We start from the raw sequence: 24,423 nt of genomic DNA on the forward strand, positions 1-24,423 counted from the left end.
TTGCAAAAAGGCCCCTGTTCTTTCTGTTTAATTCAAATTAGGTCCTTTTCTTTTTCAGAATAACCCTAAAACTTGTTTCTAGCATAACTTTCTCGTTCTAGCTCCGATTTAGACGATTTTCGCGCTCTCACGTTCGTAGCAACGTGTACTATCTTGTAGTACCTTTTTCATAGATGTTAGTTACTGTGTGGTGTACTGTTCTTAGTTGGTTTTGTTGTTTGCTTTTCCGGTACGTGTCGAAAGCAGACGAAGAGCAGTTCGAGTACCTTCAGGACTAAGTTTTTGAAGAGTCTGAGTAGCAAGTTGAGAGAGGCAAGTGCCCTTGAACATTTTGATCCTAGTTTGTTTAAAATGCATTCTTTTCAAACATGCATGCTGTTAATCCTGAATCCTATGTATGTATATACCCTGTTCCATATAATTCCTTGTCGCCATGTTGATAGTAGAGGATATGATGGGTAGTCATGCTTAGCTTCGCACAAAAGGGATTGAAGGGTTAAGGGTTAAACATGATTAACTAATCAATGCATTTATGAGTTGGGAATATTAATGATGGCAATAGCAACATGGAATCTTAGGCCTTGAGCAAAGTTGGGTCAGTGATGATGAAGTTATGATGTTGGTTTAGTGTTTGCTCAAGTAACCTAAGTAAGGAACGGTTCGTGGAGCGACAACCCAAGAAATATCGTACCAACCACGAGACCTAGTATGGGACAGGCCTAGACTATTAATTAGTGGATTCCAGTTTTGTGCATGCCAAACGGAAGGGTGGTTGTGTGGGGACGGCAAAGGCCAGAACCATTTGGTTAGTGGTGTGAGATGTGTAGTGGAAGGGAAGGGTGAAAACTTTTCGGAGCTACAAGGCGCAAAAGGGGGCTTCTGGGTGGTGTGATGCCACTTTGACGGCGGTGAAACCTAGCGGGCATGCACATACTGGATGAAACTTTGTAACGGCTTTGTAGTGACTTTCCGAGCGACACACCACTGGAGTGTGTTAAGTGTTTCGCGGACACGGCAACAAGGAAAATCACGACTTGTGGGGAAAGCTGGACAACCTCTGCAGAGTGTAAAAACTGTTATAACAGCCGTGCTCATGGTTATGAGAGACTTGGATCCTCACATGATTAGTCAAGAGGGTTGGGTCGTTTTGGTCTGTGGAGAGCCTGATGTGGGAACTCAGGTGGAGGGAAAAACTGTGGAGATGGTTCTAGGAGCTGGAGGTCTAATGATGATGAACCTAGTTAAGTAAGTTGCTTTCATAAAACTTCATTAGTACAGTTGGCTTTTATGCAAAACTATAACTGTTATGGCCTGTTCCTTGTTTAAGCTTGCATAGCATTCTATTTTTCACACTTGCGGAGTACTAGTTGTACTCACACTTGTTGTTTTTACCCCAAATTCTGTTCAAGCGCTGCTCAGACAATGAAGGAGATCTAGATTACTTCGATGATGAAGAGGAAGACTGCTAGGCTGGCGTTTCCCCCGGTCAAATGCCTGTGGAAGTTGGAGTTTCGCGGAGTATCGTTGTGTGCTTTTTATTAAAGATTTTTGGTCTCATTATTTATTATAGTTAAAGCGTTATAATAAAGACACTGGATGTGATACACTAATGAAGTCGCTGCATGTATGAAACTTGATCCTGGCATACATGTGGTTTACATCTGGTTTTGCCCCTTTCTAAAACCGGGTGTGACAGAAGTGGTATCAGAGCCGTGTTGACCGTAGGTCGCAAGCCTAGTTAGAAGGGACGGTTTCTAAGGACTATTTTGCTAAAGCAAACTAATTTTGAAAACTCTGCTCCGTCTTATTTCATACTTTCCTTGTTGATCCTATTTTAAAACCATACTGTTGACTCCTCTTATTTTTAAAATGATTGTAGATGGCCCGGACACGTAAGACAGCGCGAAAGAGTACTAACGGCCGCCTTCCTGCTCGACCCTTGACCCCGACTCGTGCTATGGCCTGGACCAGACAGTAGCCACCCCGAGTTCAACGATGGAGACGTGTCTACCACTCTGACGGACGTCACGCCGGATGGATTCCCGCCAAGCTTTGGGAGATACTTCATTATTTGGGATCCGAGAAGGCACCAGAATATGCCGGAGTGAAGACGGAGTACGCCGATGCCCCTCCTGAGTGGAAAGTCGAAGTGGTGATCTACAGTTCGCTACCAGAGCGTGGAGCCTATGAGGTGACGAGCATCCATTACGCCATCTCACCAAGAGCTACCTTCGACGCTGGAATACGTGACGCCGCGTGCCAAGCCCTGCTAGTCCTCTGCCACTGCCACAGCGATGACCTGATCTTCACGCAATTCAGCCATTTCCCTCAGCGCATCAGCGGCTTCACCGACATCACCGCTACACCCGTCATCGCGGAGGGAACCACCAGGCTGGGAGAACAAACAGCACTGGCCTTGGAGCTGAGTCAGGAGTTGGATCGAACCACCGAGGAGCTGCAGTACGTCAGAGGCAAGTTAGCTCAAGCTCAGAGTGAGCTACGCAACAAGAAGCGTCACTACCCAGACTGCTGGGAATCTTCTGCGTCTGACTCTGGATCTGAGGAAGAGACTCCCTGTTCCCCGCACTGTCTTCAGGCACAGCGTCGTCCAGCTCCAGCCCCTTGAGGTTTCGACAGAAATAGTAATTGTTTAGGAGGTTGCCCCTTAGTGGTTATGAGTCGTTAGCAAACTGTGTGTTAGAGAGTAGGTTGATCTGGTGGTGTGATATGTAATGATTTGGATTTTTGTTTGAGTGAGTGATGTTTTGTGAAGTTTCTCTTTACGAATGCATCCTTATAATAAATATAATAGTTATATTGGGGGCCTATCTCTGTTTTTCCTTCTGTTATTCTTCATAAATTCCTTGTTTCCTCATCTACCTGCCCTGATCTCAGATGGTGAACCTAAGGAACCGCGCCAACGCTAATGGCAATACTTCTGACGGGCAAGACAATGATAATCCTTCCCCATCGCCACAACCATCCCTCGAGCAACTTTTGGCAGTGCAAGCGCAGATTCTACAAGGAGTGGCTCGAACCATGACCCAAATGCAGCAAAATCCACTCGTCACCGCACCAGCACCACCACACCAATCCCGTGACAAGCTCGGAGAATTTCAAAGGACTAAACCGCCTATTTTTTCTCATGCGGTTGAACCTATGGACGCTGATGATTGGCTCAAGGTCATTGAAAAGAAACTCTCAGTCGCCCAGTGCAATGCCAGGGAGAAGGTTCTGTTCGCTTCACACCAACTGATGGGACCTGCTACGGACTGGTGGGATGCCTATGTCGCTGCTCATGAAGAACCTGACAGCATCAACTGACAGGAGTTCAAGAACGTTTTTCGAGCTCATCATGTACCCCAAGGAGCTATCAAAATTAAGAGAAAGGAATTCCTGTCGCTCAAGCAAGGAGGAATGACCGTGAGTGAGTACGTCACTAGGTTCACCCAGTTGTCCCGGTATGCACCAGAGGATGTAGATACCGATGAGAAAAAGCAAGATTGCTTCCTGGAAGGACTAAATGATGGACTGCAGTATTCTCTGGCTTCTCGGGATTTCAAGAATTTTCAGTCCCTGGTAGATTGTGCTCTTATCCTGGAACATAAGAGAAACAATATTGAGCGCAAGCGCAAGATGGATCGCCCGGGTCACTCTCAATGACTTATTTCTTATATGATGTCTAAGAAGAGAGTAAGAAATTGACGTTAAAAAACAAGCTTTCAATATATGTATGTGTGCTACTAGTTTCGTGAGGTCTCCCAAAGTAATTAATTATCTCACAGTCGTCTAGAATTCCTCCAAGAGCTGATTATTCTCTCCCCTCTTTAAATTACGTGTCATGTCAGCTTAGACACCTAATTAATCTCTATCTCTACTAATATAAACGATGAGTTTCATCGTGCGTCTCTCCCTCACCGATGTCACCCTCCTATCCCCCACCGTGCAAAATTGTTGCTCCTCTCTGCTTCCCCACGACGCTCAAACACAACTATTCCAATTATCGTTCCTGATCCCCTTCCCTCCCTTTACTCTTCGTCTGCGTTGCCCCACTCCCCTCGCCTTCTGTGCCATGCTTACGCTCCCAGGTCAGTCCAGGAGGTGCTCATCATCCTACCATGTGTGTGCAAGTCGTGGGAGCGAGTGGTCATTGGCCCCTATTGCAACCAGGAGATCGATATGCGCCCGCCACTCGTGCACCACAACCTTCGTCTCAAGCCGTCACAGTGAATGCCATGCTACACTAGCCCAGTCCGTTGTCGCCCCAATCCACCACCATTACGCCGACGTCACAACCCATATGTGCCCGCCTCCTGTGCGCCACCACTTCCGTCTCGAGCTACAGTGGCCTCGCTTTGCGTTCTCTACTCTAACCCGGCTCATAGTCCTCTGTTTCTCCCCCCAGAATTGATGCAAGGATTCGATCTTAGTTTAGTTGTCCGCATTTTAGTTTGTCTGCGCCAACCAAACCATTGGGTCATCAGAGAGGTGGGTCAGAGCCATAGACAGTTGGACGCCACCAAGATCCAGAACTTGCTCCCAAGCACTGGCGCGTGTCACCTGTTCGACGGAATGGCTAAGTGGAGCGACAACATCAAGGCATCAATGGCAGGTGTGAACATAGCGCTGCAGTGGCTAGTGAGTGCAAGATGATGTTGTTGCCTACTGTCTCCAAGGTGTTTGATGCTATGTTCCTACCAGCATCGCATGGATTGGACAACCAACAACAATTGTAGGCAGCTCGAGGGGATATGGCACAATCTATTTGTGTCACAGACTTATGGCGGCATGTCTTGGCTGTTCGTGGTATGTGCATGTGTTTGTCCTTGTGATTACTTGCCTGCATATTAGTTTGTTACACTCACACTTGTAGGGTCAATCCTCATGTTCTGAATCAGTTTGTGCATCTTATATCTCTTCATTGTAGCTCTTTCTGGTCGACTTGTTTTCTTGTGTGAAACTTTTTCCACTGCAATTGTTTTGAGGTTGAGCATCACTTAAAATTTACATAAGGAGATTTAGGTTCAAAAAATTGTTCCCCACAGCAAGCAGTCTCTGGTAATTCAAAGACTGTTGGTAGGCTAGGAATGCTCGTCTAGCATAATTGCGCAATGATGATTCTTTATCTTCTCTTCATTAATTATGAAATGCTGTGAAATCATATGATTATTACTCTGAGAAGATCCTTTTCTAGCATAAATCATATTATTTCAATGAATTTTTGTTGGATAAGCCAATTATCAGACTCTTCATAAGTTGTACCTTGTTAGACTATCTTTAGTTACTGTACCTTGCAAATGATTAGACAACAGTCGACGTCATATTTATTATAGTGCAAGAGATTAGCTCGGTTCACTATTTTCAATTTTTGTTAAACTCACATTTTCAAATCCAATGAGCTCTAAGTAATGATCCTCGCAAGTTACAACATCCAATATACAATATTGAGGGTGCAGTTTCAAATTTTCTTTTCTGTAATCATAAAATAGCATGATCTCATAGGTATTGAGCTACACTGCCAGTGTATGTTTCCTTAATTTTCATAAAAATAAAAGTACATATTTAAGCTTTAGGTGGTCTATAATAGCTATTTCGTGAGGAAGCCATATGGTTGTTGTTTCGTTAGATATTCAATACTGCTACTAGGCTTCTTTCAGACTTCAGAAGACACATTCAGAGAAGATACAAATGAGATAACATGGATAGAATTGCAAACTTTCACTTGACATGAGTCATCGACATCATTTCTGCATTCTCGTTGAAGTCTGAACATCAAGAGTATGTTTAATGATCTAACAAAAAAGAAGCATCAATGGAGATGAGTGGCACACTGCACATTTAAGTACTCATGTTCTCAGCCATTACCATTTTATTAAGACACTCATCTGATTATCTAAAAAAATTTCAATCGCTAGCCCATTACATTTCCTGAATAAATTGTTATTATACTCAAGATATGCGAGAAATTGGATAGCCTCCCTGCAGCAGTAATGACAAGGCTTCTCGCATAGCTGCTTGTAGGATGCTCGCTGAGACATCGATTTCCAGGGCCTCGACTTATGATATCAGCGTCGTGATCATACAACTAAAGAATTTTTCAAGTTCTTAACTTAATTATGGGAGAAACTAAATTAAAGCTATAGTCAGTAGCACTAGCAGACTGGTGGTAATGAGGAACGGCCGGAAGGAAGACATGATATGTTGCTTCGCAGACAAAAGTTTTCATGAGCTTGCACTATTTTGTGGGGACTTTAACGATCATTCTTTTCATACAACAAGTCTTTACGTACCTAATTGATTCAAATCCATTCTTTGCTTCTACTGTAATAAGGTGGGTGAACATACTTACTGCAAAAGGCTATTTGCCTATGTACATGCTTAGATGCCTATTTACTTTATTTGATATTCATTGACTGAAAATTAGTGTGTTTCTGCTATTTTGGACTATAAATTTGTATTGGTTGGAACCGTCATCCAAGTGTCTTTGTGTCATTTGTGCTTTACAAAACATGAATGTTGTGTTGTGCAAGGTAACCTTCCGTTGTCGCTTATCATGTCATGTGGCACTCAATCAATTATATTACCTCATGAAAATTGTCATCTCCCGTTACAATGTACGGGTCTAAGAAACCAGTAGTGGAAAAGGCCTAAGCAACTCGTGTTTCATCCATAGGCAACCACCAATAAAATGACCGTGTCATCTACCAATGGAAAAGTTGAAGGCTTAATGAATGGAACACTTGACTTGAACATGTTTCTTTTTTTTTAAAAGAATGTGTTTGAATCGAATATTTATAAACCAAGCTACTTGTGTCTCACTCAATCAAGGGTGTCTACCAGAAATAAGCTAACCACACCAACCACACAAGCAGAATAGAGACCGTAGCGAGAAGCCAAACGAAAGTTTGGACTTTTTTTCTCTCGAAAGGACGAGAAGAGCATTACCAAAATTTTTATAGAAGAGTATAATTGATCTAGTTTATAAGGGAAACCGGACCCAAAAACCTCGTAATTGCATAGTTACAATGAACCGACAGATAAACTCAAGACAACAATACGACCTCAACTCGAAAACAGAGCGACGCTCACACAAAAATGGCACAAGCTGACAATAGATAAGACCAACCTAAGTCAACTCACGAGCAAGCTAACTAAATGACTGTCTCTCTCACAACTCGGTCTGCGGAGCCCTGCTCCCACGCCGCCACAACACAACTCGGTCGGCGGAGACCTGCTCCCACGCTGCCACAACACAACTCGGTCGGCGGAGCCCTGCTCCCACGTCACACCTCCCTGTCACTAGCAATGCATCGCTTTGAAGGAGCGCGTATTGGAACAAATCGCTATCGAGGAGAGTCAAACCAGAATGAAGAGCCGTCGACAGTCGACGTAGGGGTAAACTTACAGAAGAAGCCAATGGAGTCGACGCTGAAACTGACCAAAGCTGCACCAAAAGAGGCCGACGGCCACCTGAAAGCTATGAAGGATTTCCAATGCGACGCCTCTGAGAAGGACACAACATCTTAGCACCATTGTCGTAGGGTTTTCACCCAGAGAATCCCCCACAGGTCATAGTTCACATGAAACGGGGTCGAAGCCTCATTCCATGCCCCCACGATGTCGTCCTAATTTGAGGGTCGGGGTCAAAATCGGGTCGACATCCCATTTTAGGCTGGGTCACCACCCCATTGTAGCATGTAGCATGGTCGTGAGGCAATAATGGATGCTACAGTTGTAGCGGAGATTGAACAAGGGTTGTGCCAGGGGGGGGTTGTGGTGTTGTGGTGGTGGGGGGGTGGGGGTGGGTGTTGGTGATATGGCGGCGATGGAGGAGGTGCTACAGCAAAGGACTGAACGGAGAGTGGTGACAACTTCAGAAGAGAGACAACGGGAGGAAGAAAACAGTTGGGCTGCCGACGGCCTGCAACTTCTGTTCGTGCGTTTCTAGAGGAGTTAGGGCAAGTTAAGGTGGAGGTGGGCTAGATGGGCTAGCAAATGGTAGCCCATCTAATCCATTATTTCCTTCTTTTCTGTTTTCTTTTTCCCTTAGGTTCCTCAGTCCTGAACTCCTGACTCTCCATTCAGATTCCTTGGGGTCGTGTATCACATTGTGAATTTATCCTCCCGAGAGGTATACCCCTTCATACCCTACTTTTGTAAAGTGTCGACCCGAGTCCCACGACCCCGTTCCTCGACCTGATCAACCCAGCTTTCTGGTGACTATGCCATGGCTGGGACAAGGGAAAAAACATTCACAACAACGCCTCCAGGGAGGAGAGCAGCACCCAAGGACGTCACCGTCGTCGGCACTGGTAAAAAGCCGAGCAAGGCTTTTGCCCGAGTCTCTCTCATCCCACCCCACTTCTGGCAGCAGCCATAAATGCCACGAACCTGCCCTGTCCCTAAACCACCATGCCACCAAGCTCCCTGTGAGACAGATGTGAGAAAGGAGAGAGATCTGGCAAGGGGAGGAGCCCAGCAGCGACACGAGACGGGAAAGGAGCAGAGATTGGCGCTAGGCAGCGGAGGAGCGGCCGCCGCGCCCAAGGCAGCAACAGTACATGGCGGAGGTAGCCAACACCGAGGCAACAGAACCGACGGAACGCGACAGAGGTGAGGGCGGCCAACGCGGATCCGGGGTGCCGCAGCTGGAGCCCGCAGAACCAAAAAGCCACCGAACCGGTCGGAGGCACAGATCCAGCCGCCACCGCACCCGATCCAGCCGGCCCGCCCGCGAGCGTCGAGTAGGACGAGGCTAAAGTCGAGGAGCCTGGCGCAGACATGCAAGCCTACCGACGGTGTGGCCCACACGGACGTAGAGGGGACGCGTGCCAGCGCGTGTGTCGACATGGCCCAAGCCAACCCACACGGGCGTAGTGAATGGGCACTGGCTGACCGCGCCACCATTGCTAGGAAACACTAGGCCACCCAAATGCCGGAGCGAGAGCTCCGCGATGCGCACAAACAAACGCGCGATGGGGAGCGTGACGGCGAAGCCCCAGGCGATTGCGACGTGGAGCTCGACCGGGTAGGCAGTGCAGGGGTAGCACCACCGGAGGCTGTGCGGCCATCGCGCTGGAACCGACACCGGCAACCACCGGAAAAGGCCGTCGTCACCCCGATCTGGTCCCTCTCTCACATATCCGGACAACCACAACGCATCCCGTCGAACTTCAAAGAAAAAGAGCAGAGGAAGAGGGAGGCGAGGAAGGGGAAGGGGAATGGAAAGGGAAAGGGAAGAGAGGAGAAGTGGGGCCGCCGCTTGGTGCCACCTGCCGGCCGTAGCCGGCCGGCGGCAGCGGTAAGCGGCTGCGCTAGGCTCAGATTTTTTTGAAAAGGTCGGGCAGCGGATTTTGAGTTTGAAAAGGTCAGGCTGCACCAGACTCATTTTTCAGTTTGGACTTTGAAAGGCTGAATAAAGCGCTTGATTTGAACAGGTTTAAAAATGCGTTTGAAATTAAAAATCTGAAAGGAAGAAATTTAAAATATTCGAGTTGAAAGCGAAGCAGCCGGGGTTTGAACGCATTGTTGACAAATGGCATCAAGGTGTCACGGATTAGTCATTCACTCATTCTGATGCAGAAACGACTCAAGCCGGATGGCGTCAGAGGCTTCTTCCGGCATTGAACAAGGCGATCACCTGATCACAAGCCGCCATCGAAGATTAAGAGGTCAGCAGCTCAGCAATGTCGGGGAGAGATCGGTGGTCGTCTCGTCTGTCAGAGCAGGGAGCTTTCTTTTAACAGAGCAGTCGAAGCTTCAAGCTTATTTTGTTCCAAAACAAAAAACCAGAAGCATATATTCTTTCTTTGTTTCCAATAATTGCACGGTTCAGAAGTTTCCGTGCAAGAACACCGCATGTTGCATGCGTTTTACAAGCAGTTTGGATGATCAGGTGACATCAAGGGTCGGTTTGTCTTGCCTATTGAAATGCGTCATGGCGTAAAAAAATTGGCGAGACAAACGTTGTTGTTTTTTTTTTCTTTTTTTGCAACAGTTTTGTGTGCATCGAGTCTTGTTCAAGTTGCGCTAACTGAGAGTTGTGTGCATTATTGTGCATTTTTCAAGATTTATGATTTGTTTGTCAAAGCTGTAGCTCACTGATTTTTTTTAAGCTTGTATCCTTAACTTTATAGGTTCGTGAAACTGGAGTTGGAGGTGTACGAGAGTGTTTGGGTGACCGATTTTGTTTTTTATTTGGACTAAAATAGAGGTTTAAACTTCTTTATTTTAACCTATAAACTTTAAGGTTGATATGAAGTTAGGAGCTGAAGTACTACCAAACAGAATCCTAGTCTTGCAAAAATTGATGATGGTGGTTGTTCTCTTTGAATGTTCCACACTCGCAGATGTTGGATATCATTTGGATAAATGTGGCTCCAACTCTTATTACAGTCTTTTTTCCTTGAGACAAGGACACTATATTGGACTGGATAGGGTGCGGATTCAACCGCGGAGGGGGAGGGGCTACCCCTCATAAACACTTAGAGCCTCCAAGCTCACTTATAATTTTTAGGTATGAAAGAGAAAGAAGAAGAGAATAGAAGGAGAAGGAAGGAGAAAAGAAAAAAAGAGGACAAGAAGGAGAAAGAAGAAGAAGTTGAGTTTCTTTAAATTTTGGTTCCGGATCCGTCACTAGATTGGATGGAGGTTGGTTAGATCTTCTACTGGTAGATCAAAAATTGAGATCGCAATCAAGTTTAGTTTCCATCCAAAAGATCAGGTTCCTTTCCATATTTCTACTATTTAAAAAAATACGCAGCGAACGTTCTAAGTCAAGCAGGACATCCTGTCTTTCCACTTGGATCCCGCATGGGCTGCCCGCTCCCACATGGGCTAGCGCCCCACCTAGGCCGCCCCCACATGGACCACACACACCAGCTACCAGGCCACCTCATGACCGCATTTTGGCCATGCGCTGAACAACTAGGCTGCCTGAGCCTCATGCCCCACGTGTCAGGTTATACTAGGCCAAGGTCAATTCTAACACAGTAACCTTACATTTTTTTTCTCCTATTCAAACAGCATTTAAGAGTACATCAACAGTTATACACACATACATGAGGTCCTCAGCCACCTGCATGTATCTCTCTTTTTTATTCTTTTTCCTTTTATTCCATAGCGCGCACATATGTATAGTTTATGAAATACTTCCTCACATCACACACCTCGTGGCATAGTCTTGCATGGTTTTATCATATATAAATTTTTAACTCCTATTATAACGCACCGACATTTAACTATTTCAAACGGAGCACGGCCCAAGCACAAGCTATGGAGGCGGGCAGCCTCATCAACATCGGTAGCCATTGATCACAGATCTAACGGCGCTGGAGTTGGACTCCTCTTCAACATCGGTTCCCAGCGTGCAGCTCCTATTTCAAGGCCCAAGCTCAACAATTAGAAGCCCATTAAAGCCTCCATCTCAAAAACAAAAAGGCCTTAAGCCTGCAAGAACAACGAGACTGCTACTAAACCCTGAAGAAAGAACGACAATAGCAGAAACAAATTGCAGTTCTGCACTGCTGAGAGGCTGAGACTAAATTGAACCTTTTTAACATGCTACAATTAAAATTCATAACGATCTGGACTCCAGAAATATACCAAATAACACAATATTCACTCACACCATCCTAAAATTTTTAGGAATAATAATAAGAATTGAGCTTAGGGCACAAGATTGCCCAAAACAAAAGCAATTATCCAAAACACAAGCTCCATTACTAAAATAGTACTTCAGCAAGAATGTCATCAATAGTTGGTCCCATGCGAAGCAAAAGAAAAGATACTTCCTCTTTTTTTTTTAATACTTATCATTTTATTTGTTTTCAAATAGTTATTACTTCATATTTTTAAGTAGTTTTTAATTTTATCTCTACAAAATATCTCTTATTCACTTATTTACGGTAGTTTTTAAGATATATTAGCTAATTTTAAGTGTATTTTTGTCATTTCATATTTAAAATTTGTATCTTTGATATATCTTGTTATGCGTGTTTGATCAAAATGATAATTATTGAAAACCGAGGGAGTAATATATTTTTTTTAATATTACCATCACCCCTCTCTCGCCACCGCGCTCTAGGGTTCGCCTCCGCATCCGCCTCGCCGGGGACAACATGCAGCCGCTGCACCAGGCGCCGAGGAACGGGCAGCACGACCCGCCTCCGCAGCATCAGGCGCCCCCGCTACCGTACTATCAGCAGCAGCCGCAGTACTAGCAGCCGGGCCCCCCGCAGGCGCCGCCTCCGGCGATGTGGGGGCAGCAGTACGCGCCACCACCGCAGCAGTACGCGCCTCCGCCACAGCAGTACGCTCCGCCACCGCAGCAGTACGCGCCGCCACCACAGCAGCAGTACGCGCTTCCACCGCCTCAGCGGTACGCGGCGCCGCAGTACGGGACCGCGCCAGGGAGCGACGATATCAGGTCGGTGTGGATCGGGGATCTCCAGTACTGGATGGACGAGAGCTACATCTACAGTGCCTTTGCGCCCATGGCGCAGCAGGTGGTGCTCCTCTGTCTCCTCCTCCCCGAATTAATGAATGTAATCTTACGTGTCGAATTCCTGGGTACAATATTCTTAGAACTAATCCCTGTTGCAGCATTGCACATCTGAGAGTATGCACTTATATATGACGGATTGGGTTCTTTTAGTTTTGGTGATGTGCGTGCGGCTTTAGGAGTTACGATAAACTTATTCATGTTTTCTGTTCCAGTTTTTGGGTACCAGATCTCCCCTTTCCTGTTTCAGCCAGTGTTTCCCTTGAGGGGCTAACCAGTCATAATTGCATGCTAATAATCATTATGTTCGGTGTTAGGTTTAGAAGCATGCACACCAGTATATGGTTATAGCTGTAGGCACTGATTCTAGGTTGTGTTTTTCTTGTTGAACTGTTAATGTATTATTACCATTCTGTCATGTGTGACGTGCAATGTGTTTCTTGTTGAACTGATAATGTATCATTCATCGGGAGTGTAACACATTGATGTATTTGTAACTAATTATCTCATAATCTCAAGGTTTTATAAGACAATAAGGTATGATTTTTATTGTGGTGGCATGGTCTGAGATCAATGTTTCTTTCTGTTATATTTTTTTTCATGTTATAACTCGGGATTGATAGTTGTGTTGCAAGGTCACCTATACCCATTTGTTTTTGCAACTCTCGAAGTAAAATTTCTGGATTAATTTCTACAAGTTTTTCCTAATAATTTTAGTTGATCTACTGTGCTTGTCGTCTGGTGGAAAATATAATCATTGTATGCCTTGCCTTTTATAGAAGTGTTTTCTCTATTAGTGCTGATGCTTTCAAGAAAATGCAGATTGCCTCCGTGAAACGTATCCGCAACAAGCAGAGTGGACATCCTGAAGGTTATGGTTTTATTGAATTTCAGTCTCGAGCTGCTGCAGAACATACTCTGATGAATTTCAATGGGTGGATGATGCCTAATGTTGACCAAACTTTTAAGCTAAACTGGGCTTCTGCTACAGCCGATGATAAGCGTGGAGATAATGGTTCTGATCACACAATATTTGTTGGTGATCTGGCTGCTGATGTAACCGACTCCATGTTGGAAGAGGTGTTCAAAGCTAGCTACCCTTCAGTTAGAGGAGCCAACGTTGTCACCGACAGGCTCACTGGACGCTCCAAAGGATATGGTTTTGTACGTTTTGGAGATCTGAATGCGCAGACACGTGCTATGACCGAGATGAATGGAATGATGTTATCGACAAGGAAAATGAGGATTGGACCTGCAGCTAACAAGAAGAATATGGATGCTCAGCCTACATATACAACTAATGGTATGTCATATGGGGAATATTTTCCTGTATGTCTTTTTTTTCCTGTTGTTTCAAACTTGCTTGTTCTAGCCTACCCCAACTTGCTTGGGACAAAGGCTTTGTTGTTGTTGTTGTTGTTGTTTCAAACTTGCTTGTGTAAGATCCTCCAAGGGACACCAATTAGAGCATCTACGGGTCCATTACTGCATTATTTTGGATACCTAGCCAACTTACCTACATATGCTGATTTTTTCACTGTTCTTGCTGGATTATAGTGTTTACATAGCACATGTTTTCTTTCTAGTCAATCCATCAGTGTAGCCGGCATTGCTTCTGTTGCTGTAAACAGATATTTGCTTCCAGCTCTTTCCTTTCTATGATTGGGATAATATAAACATAACCAAGTAATAAACCACTAAACAAAATTCATGTTTCTCAAAGCAGGATGTCATGCCATCTGCATTTAGGGCCTGGAAATGTCTTCAGCTGTCTCCTGTAATCCGTCCCTCGGTTAGGTCAGTGTTTTAATTTTGCGAGAATTTGGTTCCAAAGTACTGGAACTCTTTTTTTCCACTTTATTCCACATTATACCATGGTGCAGGAAATACTCTTTTTTTTTCAACTTTCTATCCCTTATATCTGCACTTAGTTTCACCTGTAGCTTATCCGTTACTCAATGTTGTACCACGGTGCAGATACCCTCCACATTGTACCACGGTGCAGAAAATATTCGTTCTATTTTTTTCTGTTCAGCTTTCTATTCCTTATATCTGCACTTTGTTTTACATGTACCTTACTGGTTTACTCCAGTCGTACCGTGGTGCAGAACTGCAGATTCCATTTGCTTTTATTTCTCATTAGTCTGCCCTGAATACACTTCTCCCAATTGTGCCTATTCGTTATTTCTTCATATTTGTTGCTTTCTAAGTATTTTACAAATAGTGTTGATTTATGTTTTTTGTTTTTCAATACCGCGATCTTGCCAACCAAACAATACTACGATAGCCATTCAACCATTAAAATTGTATGATGTTTTGAGCGTTTTCTGAGATCTGAGTTGGGGCTTGGGATGGAATGGCACAGTAAAATGTTATTTCTGATTTGGAATGTTTTATATATCACTTATTCGGTTATGCCATAGTGAATAAGAAAAGGTTAAATTATATTAACTAAACTGACCTATAAATAATAGGAAATTCTACTTCATGCCTGTGGTAACAAACGGGCTACTTCCAGTTCTTGATTAAAGCGCATATTTGCTGCAAAATAGTTTGAGTGATCTAGAGATACAGGATGTCATTGATAATCTGACCTGATGTACTGACAATCGAGCTCCCGCACTTAAATTTCTTCAGTTGCAGCCAGGCTTATACATGCAGTGAACAATGTTAGGTGAAGCAAGGATTGCTTGTATTCTCTTCCCCACCTCTATGGGATCGATAACTATTTCTTCATTTGCTTTATTTCATGCTCTTCAACTTGCATGGACTTTACTTTTTGGGGAAAATTGCTTGTATGCTACTAATTTAGCTGCATTTCGAAGATTTGCCATCCTGGCCCACATGTTATTGACACAGGTGGCCCCATGTGCAATCCCCTTACTTTTTAGGTTATTAAAAATAGAAATTACTGATGTAATGCTGACAACATTATGTGTTTCCAGTGTCCTCTTATTTGCATCTGAATGCCCAACCGGTTCGCCAGCTTCGTTCTGGCCTCCTAATTTTTCAAATGCATATTGTTATTGTATGGCCATTTTCTCCAAATCTGATGGTGTATATATGTCTTGTCATTGCAGGAGCGTATCAGAGCTCTCAAGGAAATTATTCAGAGGATGATCCCAACAATACAACAGTGAGTAAGCCTCTTCTTTTATTTTATTTTTCAAAAAAAGAAACTAGGAGTTGCTGTTTACCCTGTCTTTCTTTATTTTGCAATAGGTCTTTGTGGGTGGGTTAGATTCCAATGTAAATGAGGAGTATCTAAGACAAGTTTTTACTCCTTATGGAGAAATTGGATATGTGAAGATTCCTGTTGGCAAACGTTGTGGGTTTGTCCAATTTACCAGCAGGTTTAGAATTTCTCTATTTTGTTAACCATTTTGACCTAATATTTGTGAGCTAATTTTTGTTTCTGGTTTGGCATTGCCAAACTTTCAGGTCATCTGCTGAGGAAGCCATCCATATGCCGAATGGGAGTCAGATTGGTGGGCAGAAGGTTCGACTTTCATGGTGCCGTAGTCCTAAAAACAAAAAAGGTATTCCGTGCAAAGTAGTAACTGTCAGGCTGTTACCGAACTCTCGCTGTCTATACATAGACTAACCCAACATCATCCTTTCAGGCTCTGCAGCAAGATTCCAACAACCAATTCAATGGCAACAACTACTATGGATACCAAGAGGGTTATGAAGGTTATGGCTATAATGCACCCAGTGCACAAGATCCAAGCATGCAAAATTACTATGGAAACCCTGGTTATGGCAATTATGAGCAGCAGCAGCAGCCACAACCACAGTATTTGTTGTATGTTCATATGTTGGATTTCTTTTGGCTGATGAATAACTTTGTCGCCTTTTATTCTGCAGTGACGACCATTGAGACAACAATTGCTTGTGCACTGTCGGAGAGCTATCGGATTGGAGAGAACATAGAATTACATGAACGACACTGCCTCATGAGTCAGCCTATAGAGGTCCAGTAGTGGGCGAGGCTGTTTTCGAAATCATAAAATCATAGAGGGCTGATATTCTTACTCCTCATCTCATCTTGCTCATCTTCTCTTTCTCTTGTAAAAAATAGAGATAGGCTATAAGGGGAGTGGCAGCCGGTAGGGTGGCTTGAGCCCCTCCCGCCGCCTCTGAAGATCCGCAGCCGCTTTGTATGGTATGGGATGAAATGAATTGATCCTAATTATGTGCTTGGTTGAGGGGATATGATGATCCGGTTTGGTGTTTGGTTGGAGGCATGCAACCATTCAGAAACACCGATTTTTGCACCATTGAATCGAGATGGAACGGCTCTCAGCTGTCTTTCCCGGTGCTGCCCTGTGCAATCTGAGGCCGAGCAAGCCACGGCCATGGCGTCGTCATCTGTGCCGAGCCGCCGAGCTCCCCGGCTCTGGCGCCAGCTCCTGCGGTGCGTGTCATCCCGCCTGGGAGCGCTCTACCGGCCTTCGCCTTCCACCAACCTGCAGCTGCAGCGAGGAGAGGCGCTCCTCCGAAACGGCGCCCTGTCCAGCCGAGGGGAAGGCGGCGGCGGGAATGCCGTAGCCGCTGCCCGCGTCTTCCGCCGGCCGCCGCAGCTCGACACCGGCGCGCCTCCGAGTGCCTCGCTCGCAGCACAACCACTCGTTGCCGCATCGCGCGTTCACAGCAGCGAGCGGACGAGGTACCGTCTGGTCGACAGAGCGAACGAACGGAGCGGAATCATCCAAACACACCCTTAATGATGAAAGTTTGTTGGATGCCCTTGCTATCACTGAAAATGGCAGCAAAAATACTGTAGTATACTATTTGTTTGAATTGATCCGAGCTAAACATTCATTATTTCCTCTTGTCAGTACAATTTAATTTAACTTCATTAGCTTAACACTAACACATTCATTAGATTGCGCACAAGCAAATAGTAGCAGCAATTTCCTAGGATTTCAAACTTAAAACCAAAAGTATCAATTCAAAACTTTCCGGACAGATTTCTTTTATCGGTCGGTTCGGGTCAATAAGGCAGGTTACCACTGATTTTTTTTTTTTTTGGTAATCCATGGATATGCCTGATAAGTGGAATAGTATCTCATATATTAACTCCCAGAAGAACTAGGAAAAAAAATACCACGGCACGGTCAAAATTTCACCCCCTACGGTTTGGGGAGCTCACTAAGGTAGGCAACCCACATCACGAGCAACCTACGCCATCACTTTCCTAAGTTAACTGTGCATTTTACTCAAGAGCTTCAGTGCCAATGCTTCCTGTTGAGCGAGAACGTCACCATCCTTCACAGCATCATTGCCTTCGTCGTCACTATCAAAGTACTTCTTTTTACCCTTGCTGGCTGCGTTTCTAACTCTGTCCGATTCTGAACCGCTATTCTCCTCTGACCCAGCTTCGGTCTCCTGCCTCTTGCGCTTCATCTTCTTCAGCAGCTTCTTCTCACGCAAGCTCTTCTTGTGTTCGAGCTTGTCCTCCTTGTCGTGCTCCCGCATTTCTCTGAGCATCTCCGCATACCGCTGGGAAACTGCAGCGATGGAGACAAAAAATAATAAATACATAAGTTGGCGTTCACATCCTTCGTGCAAACTATAAGCAGAATCAAAATAGAGACTGAACAGACTTTTATCCTTGTGAACCACAGCTTCTGAAGCCACTTCTTCGGCTACGGACGCGAGAGGAGGGATGGCGTTGCCTTCATCATCATACTTGACCCTTGTTCCCACTGGCCTGTGCACGTTTATCTTCAGTTTCTTCTTTTTTAAGGGCCTTCCAAGTCTGACAAGGACAACTGGTTAGCATTACTTCTGCAAACAATATCTGGAACTAGATATTTGTCAGCCTGAAAGTTGAAGGGTAGAAGGAATATGTCCTAGTTTGAAATTAAGTTACAAGGTACATACTCGTCGACTTCTGGTTTCGTATTTGCATATGTGGTGGGCTCCTTAGGATGAAGGATAACGTCAATTTCATTATCCATACAAGCATCTGCATTGGGCTTCTTGGGATAAAGGATGTCGTCATTTCCATCATCCACAATCAAATCACTGTTGAACTGTGGATTGGTGTTAACTTCAGGTTTGGAACTGGATTCCATCTGTTTCATATCAGTATCCTCCATATCCTTCTTCGCCACATTCTTCTTGTGTCTTATAAAGCGGATGTTTGGGGTAACAGGCAGACCAAGTGAAGCAGCATATGCAGCAAACTTCTCTGCAGAGAACCTGCTCAGGTCGAACACCTCTTTGTCTTGCTGGAGGTACACTGACTTGAGATATGTAACAAAAGCCCTTTTACCCAATTGTTGCAGATTGGGAAATTTAACTAGCACCGATGCTATAGTCTGAGATATCTGCTCTAGTTGCTCCGCCTTTGGCTACATCAAAGAAATTAGACAGTAAGTAACAAAGAAAACAAGAAATGCACTCGATAGTAATTCCTCTCTATATGCACTAGTTGAGCAGTTCTATGGTATAATCACTATCACTATTCTCTGCCACCAAGAGCGAATAGTCATTCTAGAAGCTTGTCTCACTGTGTACTGGCATAGATCAACCATAATAAAAAAAAGCACTAAAAATAGAAAAATCTTACTGCTAACCTTTCGAATATGTATAGGTATTTTACTTTCGGTTGCCTTCAATTTTTCAAGCATTCTTTCTTCCTCAGGACAAAGGAACATAAGAGCTTTTCCTTTCTTATTGTAACGAGCTGTACGACCAACTCTATGGATGTAATTATCAATACTTTCTGGGCAATCAACCTGCAAATGCAATAAATAGGTTACATCATGAGAAATTCAAGAAAAACAGTAGTGCTTAAAAATGACATACCTGTACCACCCAGTCCACATTCTGTATATCCAGTCCTCTAGCGGTTATATCAGTTGAAAACAGAACTGAAGTACTTTCATTGAAATCTGCAACTATGGCCAACTGTACTTCATGTTTCATCCGTCCATGCATGCATTTCAAAGGAATACCAGGACGAAGTTTCTTGAAAATTTCAAAAACAAATTTGACCTGCAAAAGTCCAATATTGGAAGAAATAACAAATTCGCTTGTAGATCAATATGTTTTTGCAACATGTATGCACTCTTGAGAGAAACAATTAAATGGTTACCTGCTTGACACTGGATAAGAAGACTATTGTTTTTGAATTTAGATGCCTTTTAATGAAGCTCCAGAGCATATTTAGCTTCTGTTCAAGAGGCACAATCATGGCGTACTGCTCAAGAGTATCTGGGGTGGCCGTCCTAGCCTCCTCGTGCACACTTATATATTCAGGATCCTTCAGGCTAACCCTTGCAAGGTCCTTAACTGACTTCGTTTGTGTAGCAGAAAACAGTAAAGTTTGTCTAACTCTGGGAATCTGAGAAATGATAGCATCAACCTGACTTCTAAAACCATGATCAAGAATTTGATCTGCCTCGTCAAGCACCAACAACTGTTCCCCATAGAAAAAAGAAAAGGATTGCATTTTAGATTATCTACATCTTAACATTCGGCATTCATTATAATCATAGAACAAGATATGTTTGGTGACCTGGAGCTGTGAGCAATCGAAGTTAGCAGTCTCGTTGAAGTGCTGGACTAACCGCCCAGGCGTGCACACTAGGATATTCAAGCTGTTCACACGTGCCTTCTCTTCCTCAATACCTTTGCGCTTACCAACAATAACACCACCACTAAGGTTATGAAACTTTCCCACCTTCCTGATCACTTCAAAAATCTGCCCAGCCAAATCGTTTGTGGGGGAAAGAATAATGCAACCCACACCATCCTCTGGACCCCATCTCTCTCTGTACAGCTTCTCTATAACCTACCAAAAAAGACTGTGATAAGGTACGCTCTTCAAGGAATTTTAGTAGTCAACTGGCATACAAATATGATGAGCTAAACAGCCAAGATGTAAGAAACACAAATTCACCGGGCACAATTCAGAGAGCTAAAAATCCAAACTTCGAAAGGATCGTGCATGTATATAGCTAGAAATCGAAACTTGATCTGCTTCCTCAACGCCCGAACTTTTGGGAGCAAATTAGCAGCAGCGAGAGAGCTTTACCGGGATGACGAAGGCGAGGGTCTTGCCGGAGCCGGTCTTGGCCGCGCCAAGGACGTCGCGGCCGCAGAGCGCGTGTGGCAAGGCGGCGCGCTGTATCTCGCTCATCTCTGTGTACCCCGCCTTCCGCAGCGCGTCCTTGGTCTTCTGCGACAGCGGCAGCTCGTCGAACCGCGTGCACGCCCCGTACTCCGGGTGCTCCCCGGCCGCTGTGGCCAGCCCCGCTCCCGCGGATTTCGAGGGGGGCGGGGGCTTGGTGCCCGGAAGGGGCTTGCCGGCGTCGATCCATTCGTCGAGGAGGCGGATCTCGTCAGCCTCCCGGAGGCGGCTCTGCTTCGCCGCGACGCGGCCATGAGGGCGGCGCATGGCGCTAGGGTTTAGGGTTCTGGGGAGGAGGGGTGGAAGGTTCTAGAAGGCTTTACAGCTCTGGTGTTAGGGGTTTAATCGGTGCGGGATTTGAGGTAGGAGATTAAAAAAAAAAAGAGGTTGGTTTTGAGGCTGGAAAATTGATTTTTCAGACGTTTTCTCTTGCTCGGATATTCAAATTTGGATAAAATCCATGGTAGCGCGGTTCTGAATTAAGTATTCCGTTGTGTGTCTCGGTGGAGGGGAACAACCCAAATTTCATTCCCATGCCCAATAGGGATGGATTTGGCACCACAACTTGAATACATATCACATTCACAACTCCTCTCTTGTTCTAAAAAAAGAAAACGCTGGTATTAGGTTCTAAATTCAGGGGGAAATGAACTAAACTAAGAACATTTTGGTAGAAGCCAATTGTAGTGCGGTTTTGAATGTGCTGTTTCCGTGTAGTTGTGAAACTAAACCCCATATGTCATCTTACGGCTAATGGCATTTGAAACACTTTTGTGTTAGTATCTATCAAAATTTTGCTAGAAATTTGAAGGGCACCGTGCATTATGGTATTGTGTGTACCAAAGGAGGAGAAACAGAGGTGATCACCGACTACACAGATAGTGATCTGGCGGGTGACATGGATGACAGGAAGAGTACTGGAGGTATGGCTTTCTACATTAATGATAACTTGGTGTCATGGAACTCGCAGAAGCAAAAAACGGTTGCTTTGTCTTCTTGCGAGGCTGAGTTCATGGCGGCAACGGCGGCGACATGCCAAGCACTATGGCTTATAAGTCTGTTGGGGGAGCTAACAGGAGAAGAGCCCAAAGTAGTCAAATTATTTGTTGATAATAAATCAACAATTGCTTTGATGAAGAATCCAGTGTTTCATGGCCGCAGTAAACACATTGACACTAAGTTTCATTTCATTCGTGAGTGCATTGAAGCAGGCCAGATTGAGGTAGATTTCATCTGCACGGAAGAGCAGCGAGCCGACGCTCTGACGAAGGCATTGCCAACGGTGAAGCTGGTGGTCATGAGACATCTATTGGGAGTTCGTGATCTTGGCCCACATCAAGATTAGGGGGGAGTATGTTGGACTTAATACTGATTGTGGGCCTTGGGGACTCGTTTCACGCCGGTGTGGAAGCAAGAAGTTCGTATACGAATATAGCGTCGTTCATATGTGTGCAGAGTTCGAGTTAGAATTAGAGTCCAGAGTCGGATCGTGGGGATGGCACAATTTGTGCTAGGATTAGGAGTTAGCAGGTCGCTATAAATATAGAGTTGCAATAACCAAATTGTGTATGCCAGATAAGTCAAAAAAGTCGCAAGTCGAGATAAGTTGAATAGAGTCTAAAATTTCCTCCAGAGAGTTTTTGCCTTGTTTGATTGTTCTCGTTGAGTATCTGGTATTTTTCATCGAATTCTCAGGTGTTGCTGGTCGATCGGCGTGATTGAGAGCAGTTCGTACATGGCACATTGCCGGTCTGGTCGTGGTCGAGCACGTACGACTGGTAGCTCAAGCTGGTCGTGACTGGTGGGCGTGAGTTGGCGTGCTCCCATCCTTTTGGTTACTCGGGTGGTTGAGGAGCCTAGTCGCTTGCATTGTCATGAATCCGGAGTGGTCGCGCTCGTGATCCAGTGGTCGGACCCAACACAGCACGTTGTCGTCGATGCCGAGCTCGCCGGTGGGCAGCTCGATGTGGAGGCGGTGCAGCTCCTTGAAGGAGCGGAGGACCTCGGAGGGGGAGTTGTAGGAGACGTCCATGGTGGGCGTGGGCGGGGAGGCAGGTTGTGGTGCGGAGCGTTGGGAGACGATCACCGCGGCGGGAGAGAGGATGGGCTGGCGATTCTGTCGAGCAGGAGCAGTGTGAGTTGTGCAAGCGCGTCGTGCCCCTACGCGAGGGGCACCACTGCAGTAGCTGCTGGCGCCTCCTGCTGCTGCGGGGAGCCGATGTGTGGCGGCAAGTCGTCAGGAATGACGCAGTCGACGCGAACGAAGAAGGAGTCGATGAGCGAGACGAGGATGGCGTGCGGGGAGAGGGACGCCATATGTGACGTGAGAGCTAAAATGGCGTGGAGGATGGAGGCTCTATTAGAGATAGATTTTTGCTCGTTGTAGCTATCTAGTGGAATGAAGGGTGGAATAACTATTCTCTTAGGGTTGCACTTAGTACTTACTGTGGAGATGAACAAGATTTTATGTGGCACCGGTATGATATAGACATCTTACCAACCTGTAAACCTCATGTTCACTGAATCCATCCAAGATTCAAGTTGCACTTTGGCCGACCTTAGCTTATGCCTCACCGGTAGAGCCATACTGTTTTGTGCTGCGGTAACTGGTAAAAGAGGACGTGGGCTATGGGGTAAACGCTAAACGCCGTGCCCACCCTTTGCTCTGCTCACGCCCAAGCTCTCTGCTCTCCCAAGATATTTGCAGACAAAAGCGTCTCAGTCTCATACGCCTCTTTCTTTTGTGCACATGTCTGACCCAACTTGGTGCAAGTTGCACCCAATTACGGGCAAGTTGCACCCCCATGCTATTTAAAAGCAGAGGCTGACCGATTAAGGAGCAAAAAAAACAGCAGCCAAAGATTCCGTTCACCTCGCTTGCTCGCTATGGATTATTACCCGATGGAGGAGGAGGTGCACCATCCATGGCAGTGGCAGTGGCGCCTCTCCCTCCTGTCTTCTCCTCTCCGGCAGGCCAACCATGTCAGCTGGGAGGAGACCGCTGCCGCGCACCTCTTCTCCGCCAACCTCCCCGGTAACTGAGCTCACTCATGCATGCTGCTTTGTTAGCAGAGGCGAAGCTAGAACTAACGCCATGGTGGTGCACGCTGGCATGGATTGGTAGCTTTTTAATATACTTAGTTAGATTTAGGTGGTACACAGAAGGTAAAAACAAGATATTAATAACTGAAAAATCGTTAAGATTCTGATACCGATGCACTCGGATGGGCTCACCTAGCTTCGCCCCTGTTTTTTGGTACGTACAGCGCCCGCCACTTGTTCTCGGCTTGTCCAGCAACTAAACTAACAAGCTCTTCTTAATTTGGTCCTGGCTGTTAGGCGTGAGGAAGGAGGAGATCAGGGTGGAGGTGGAGGACGCGAGGTACCTCGCCATCCGCACCGAGCTGGACGAGGGCGAGGGCGACGGCCGCCGGAGGAGCTTCAGCAGAAAGTTCCGGCTGCCAGGGATGGTGGACGTCGACGGCATCTCGGCGGAGTACACCCAGGGCGTGCTGACCGTGACGGTCCCAAGGATGCACACGCTGGCCCGGCCCGTCGTCGACGTCGTCGGCCCTGGCCCGGCCCGTGACTCTGTGGCACGGGCTGCCTGAATTGATTTATAATAGTCATTTCAAAAGAAGTATTGATTTCGTTTGTGAACTTAGAGATTGATGATTTATCTGAATTTATCAGACGTCCAGACGGTGGTACTAGTATTTATATTCTCTTCGTTTTAGAAGATCGTTAAAATGGAAAAGCTTAGGAGTATTGCTAT

At 45.5% G+C, this 24,423-nt stretch overlaps 3 protein-coding genes across 3 annotated transcripts; 2 read left to right on the forward strand and 1 right to left on the reverse strand.

The window, feature by feature from the left end:
• The first annotated feature begins 12,056 nt into the window (after positions 1–12,056).
• On the forward strand, positions 12,057–16,697 carry LOC133890635 (RNA-binding protein L-like). Its single transcript, XM_062331099.1, has 6 exons — positions 12,057–12,506; positions 13,325–13,805; positions 15,583–15,638; positions 15,725–15,855; positions 15,944–16,041; positions 16,126–16,697. The coding sequence occupies exons 1-6, from the start codon at positions 12,255–12,257 to the stop codon at positions 16,191–16,193; spliced, it is 1,086 nt and encodes a 361-aa protein (XP_062187083.1). The 5' UTR covers positions 12,057–12,254; the 3' UTR covers positions 16,194–16,697.
• Positions 16,698–17,548: 851 nt separating this feature from the next.
• LOC133890633 (DEAD-box ATP-dependent RNA helicase 32-like) lies at positions 17,549–21,311 on the reverse strand. The gene is made up of 8 exons (XM_062331098.1): positions 20,553–21,311; positions 20,034–20,309; positions 19,611–19,934; positions 19,322–19,510; positions 19,090–19,251; positions 18,392–18,864; positions 18,112–18,266; positions 17,549–18,015 (listed from the first exon to the last, which is right to left on the reverse strand). Exons 1-8 carry the CDS (start codon positions 20,913–20,915, stop codon positions 17,708–17,710), a joined length of 2,250 nt encoding a protein of 749 aa, XP_062187082.1. The 5' UTR covers positions 20,916–21,311; the 3' UTR covers positions 17,549–17,707.
• Positions 21,312–23,453: 2,142 nt separating this feature from the next.
• On the forward strand, positions 23,454–24,366 carry LOC133889966 (18.8 kDa class V heat shock protein-like). The gene is made up of 2 exons (XM_062330392.1): positions 23,454–23,682; positions 23,988–24,366. Exons 1-2 carry the CDS (start codon positions 23,535–23,537, stop codon positions 24,257–24,259), a joined length of 420 nt encoding a protein of 139 aa, XP_062186376.1. The 5' UTR covers positions 23,454–23,534; the 3' UTR covers positions 24,260–24,366.
• Positions 24,367–24,423: the final 57 nt, after the last annotated feature.

This window comes from Phragmites australis, chromosome 14 (genome assembly GCF_958298935.1).
Source record: "Phragmites australis chromosome 14, lpPhrAust1.1, whole genome shotgun sequence".
NCBI classification, from domain to species: Eukaryota; Viridiplantae; Streptophyta; class Magnoliopsida; order Poales; family Poaceae; genus Phragmites; species Phragmites australis.

Excerpts from the sequence above, each read along its gene's own strand:
- LOC133890635 (XM_062331099.1), top strand. The coding sequence starts at position 12,255 with ATGTGGGGGCAGCAGTACGCGCCACCACCGCAGCAGTACGCGCCTCCG. Across the intron at positions 12,507-13,324 it reads TTGCGCCCATGGCGCAGCAG|ATTGCCTCCGTGAAACGTAT; the intron begins GTGGTGCTCCTC and ends AAGAAAATGCAG. Across the intron at positions 16,042-16,125 it reads TAGTCCTAAAAACAAAAAAG|GCTCTGCAGCAAGATTCCAA; the intron begins GTATTCCGTGCA and ends TCATCCTTTCAG.
- LOC133890633 (XM_062331098.1), bottom strand. The coding sequence starts at position 20,915 with ATGCGCCGCCCTCATGGCCGCGTCGCGGCGAAGCAGAGCCGCCTCCGG. Across the intron at positions 19,511-19,610 it reads TCTTATCCAGTGTCAAGCAG|GTCAAATTTGTTTTTGAAAT; the intron begins GTAACCATTTAA and ends GGACTTTTGCAG. Across the intron at positions 18,267-18,391 it reads ACGAAACCAGAAGTCGACGA|ACTTGGAAGGCCCTTAAAAA; the intron begins GTATGTACCTTG and ends TGTCCTTGTCAG.
- LOC133889966 (XM_062330392.1), top strand. The coding sequence starts at position 23,535 with ATGGATTATTACCCGATGGAGGAGGAGGTGCACCATCCATGGCAGTGG. Across the intron at positions 23,683-23,987 it reads CTTCTCCGCCAACCTCCCCG|GCGTGAGGAAGGAGGAGATC; the intron begins GTAACTGAGCTC and ends CCTGGCTGTTAG.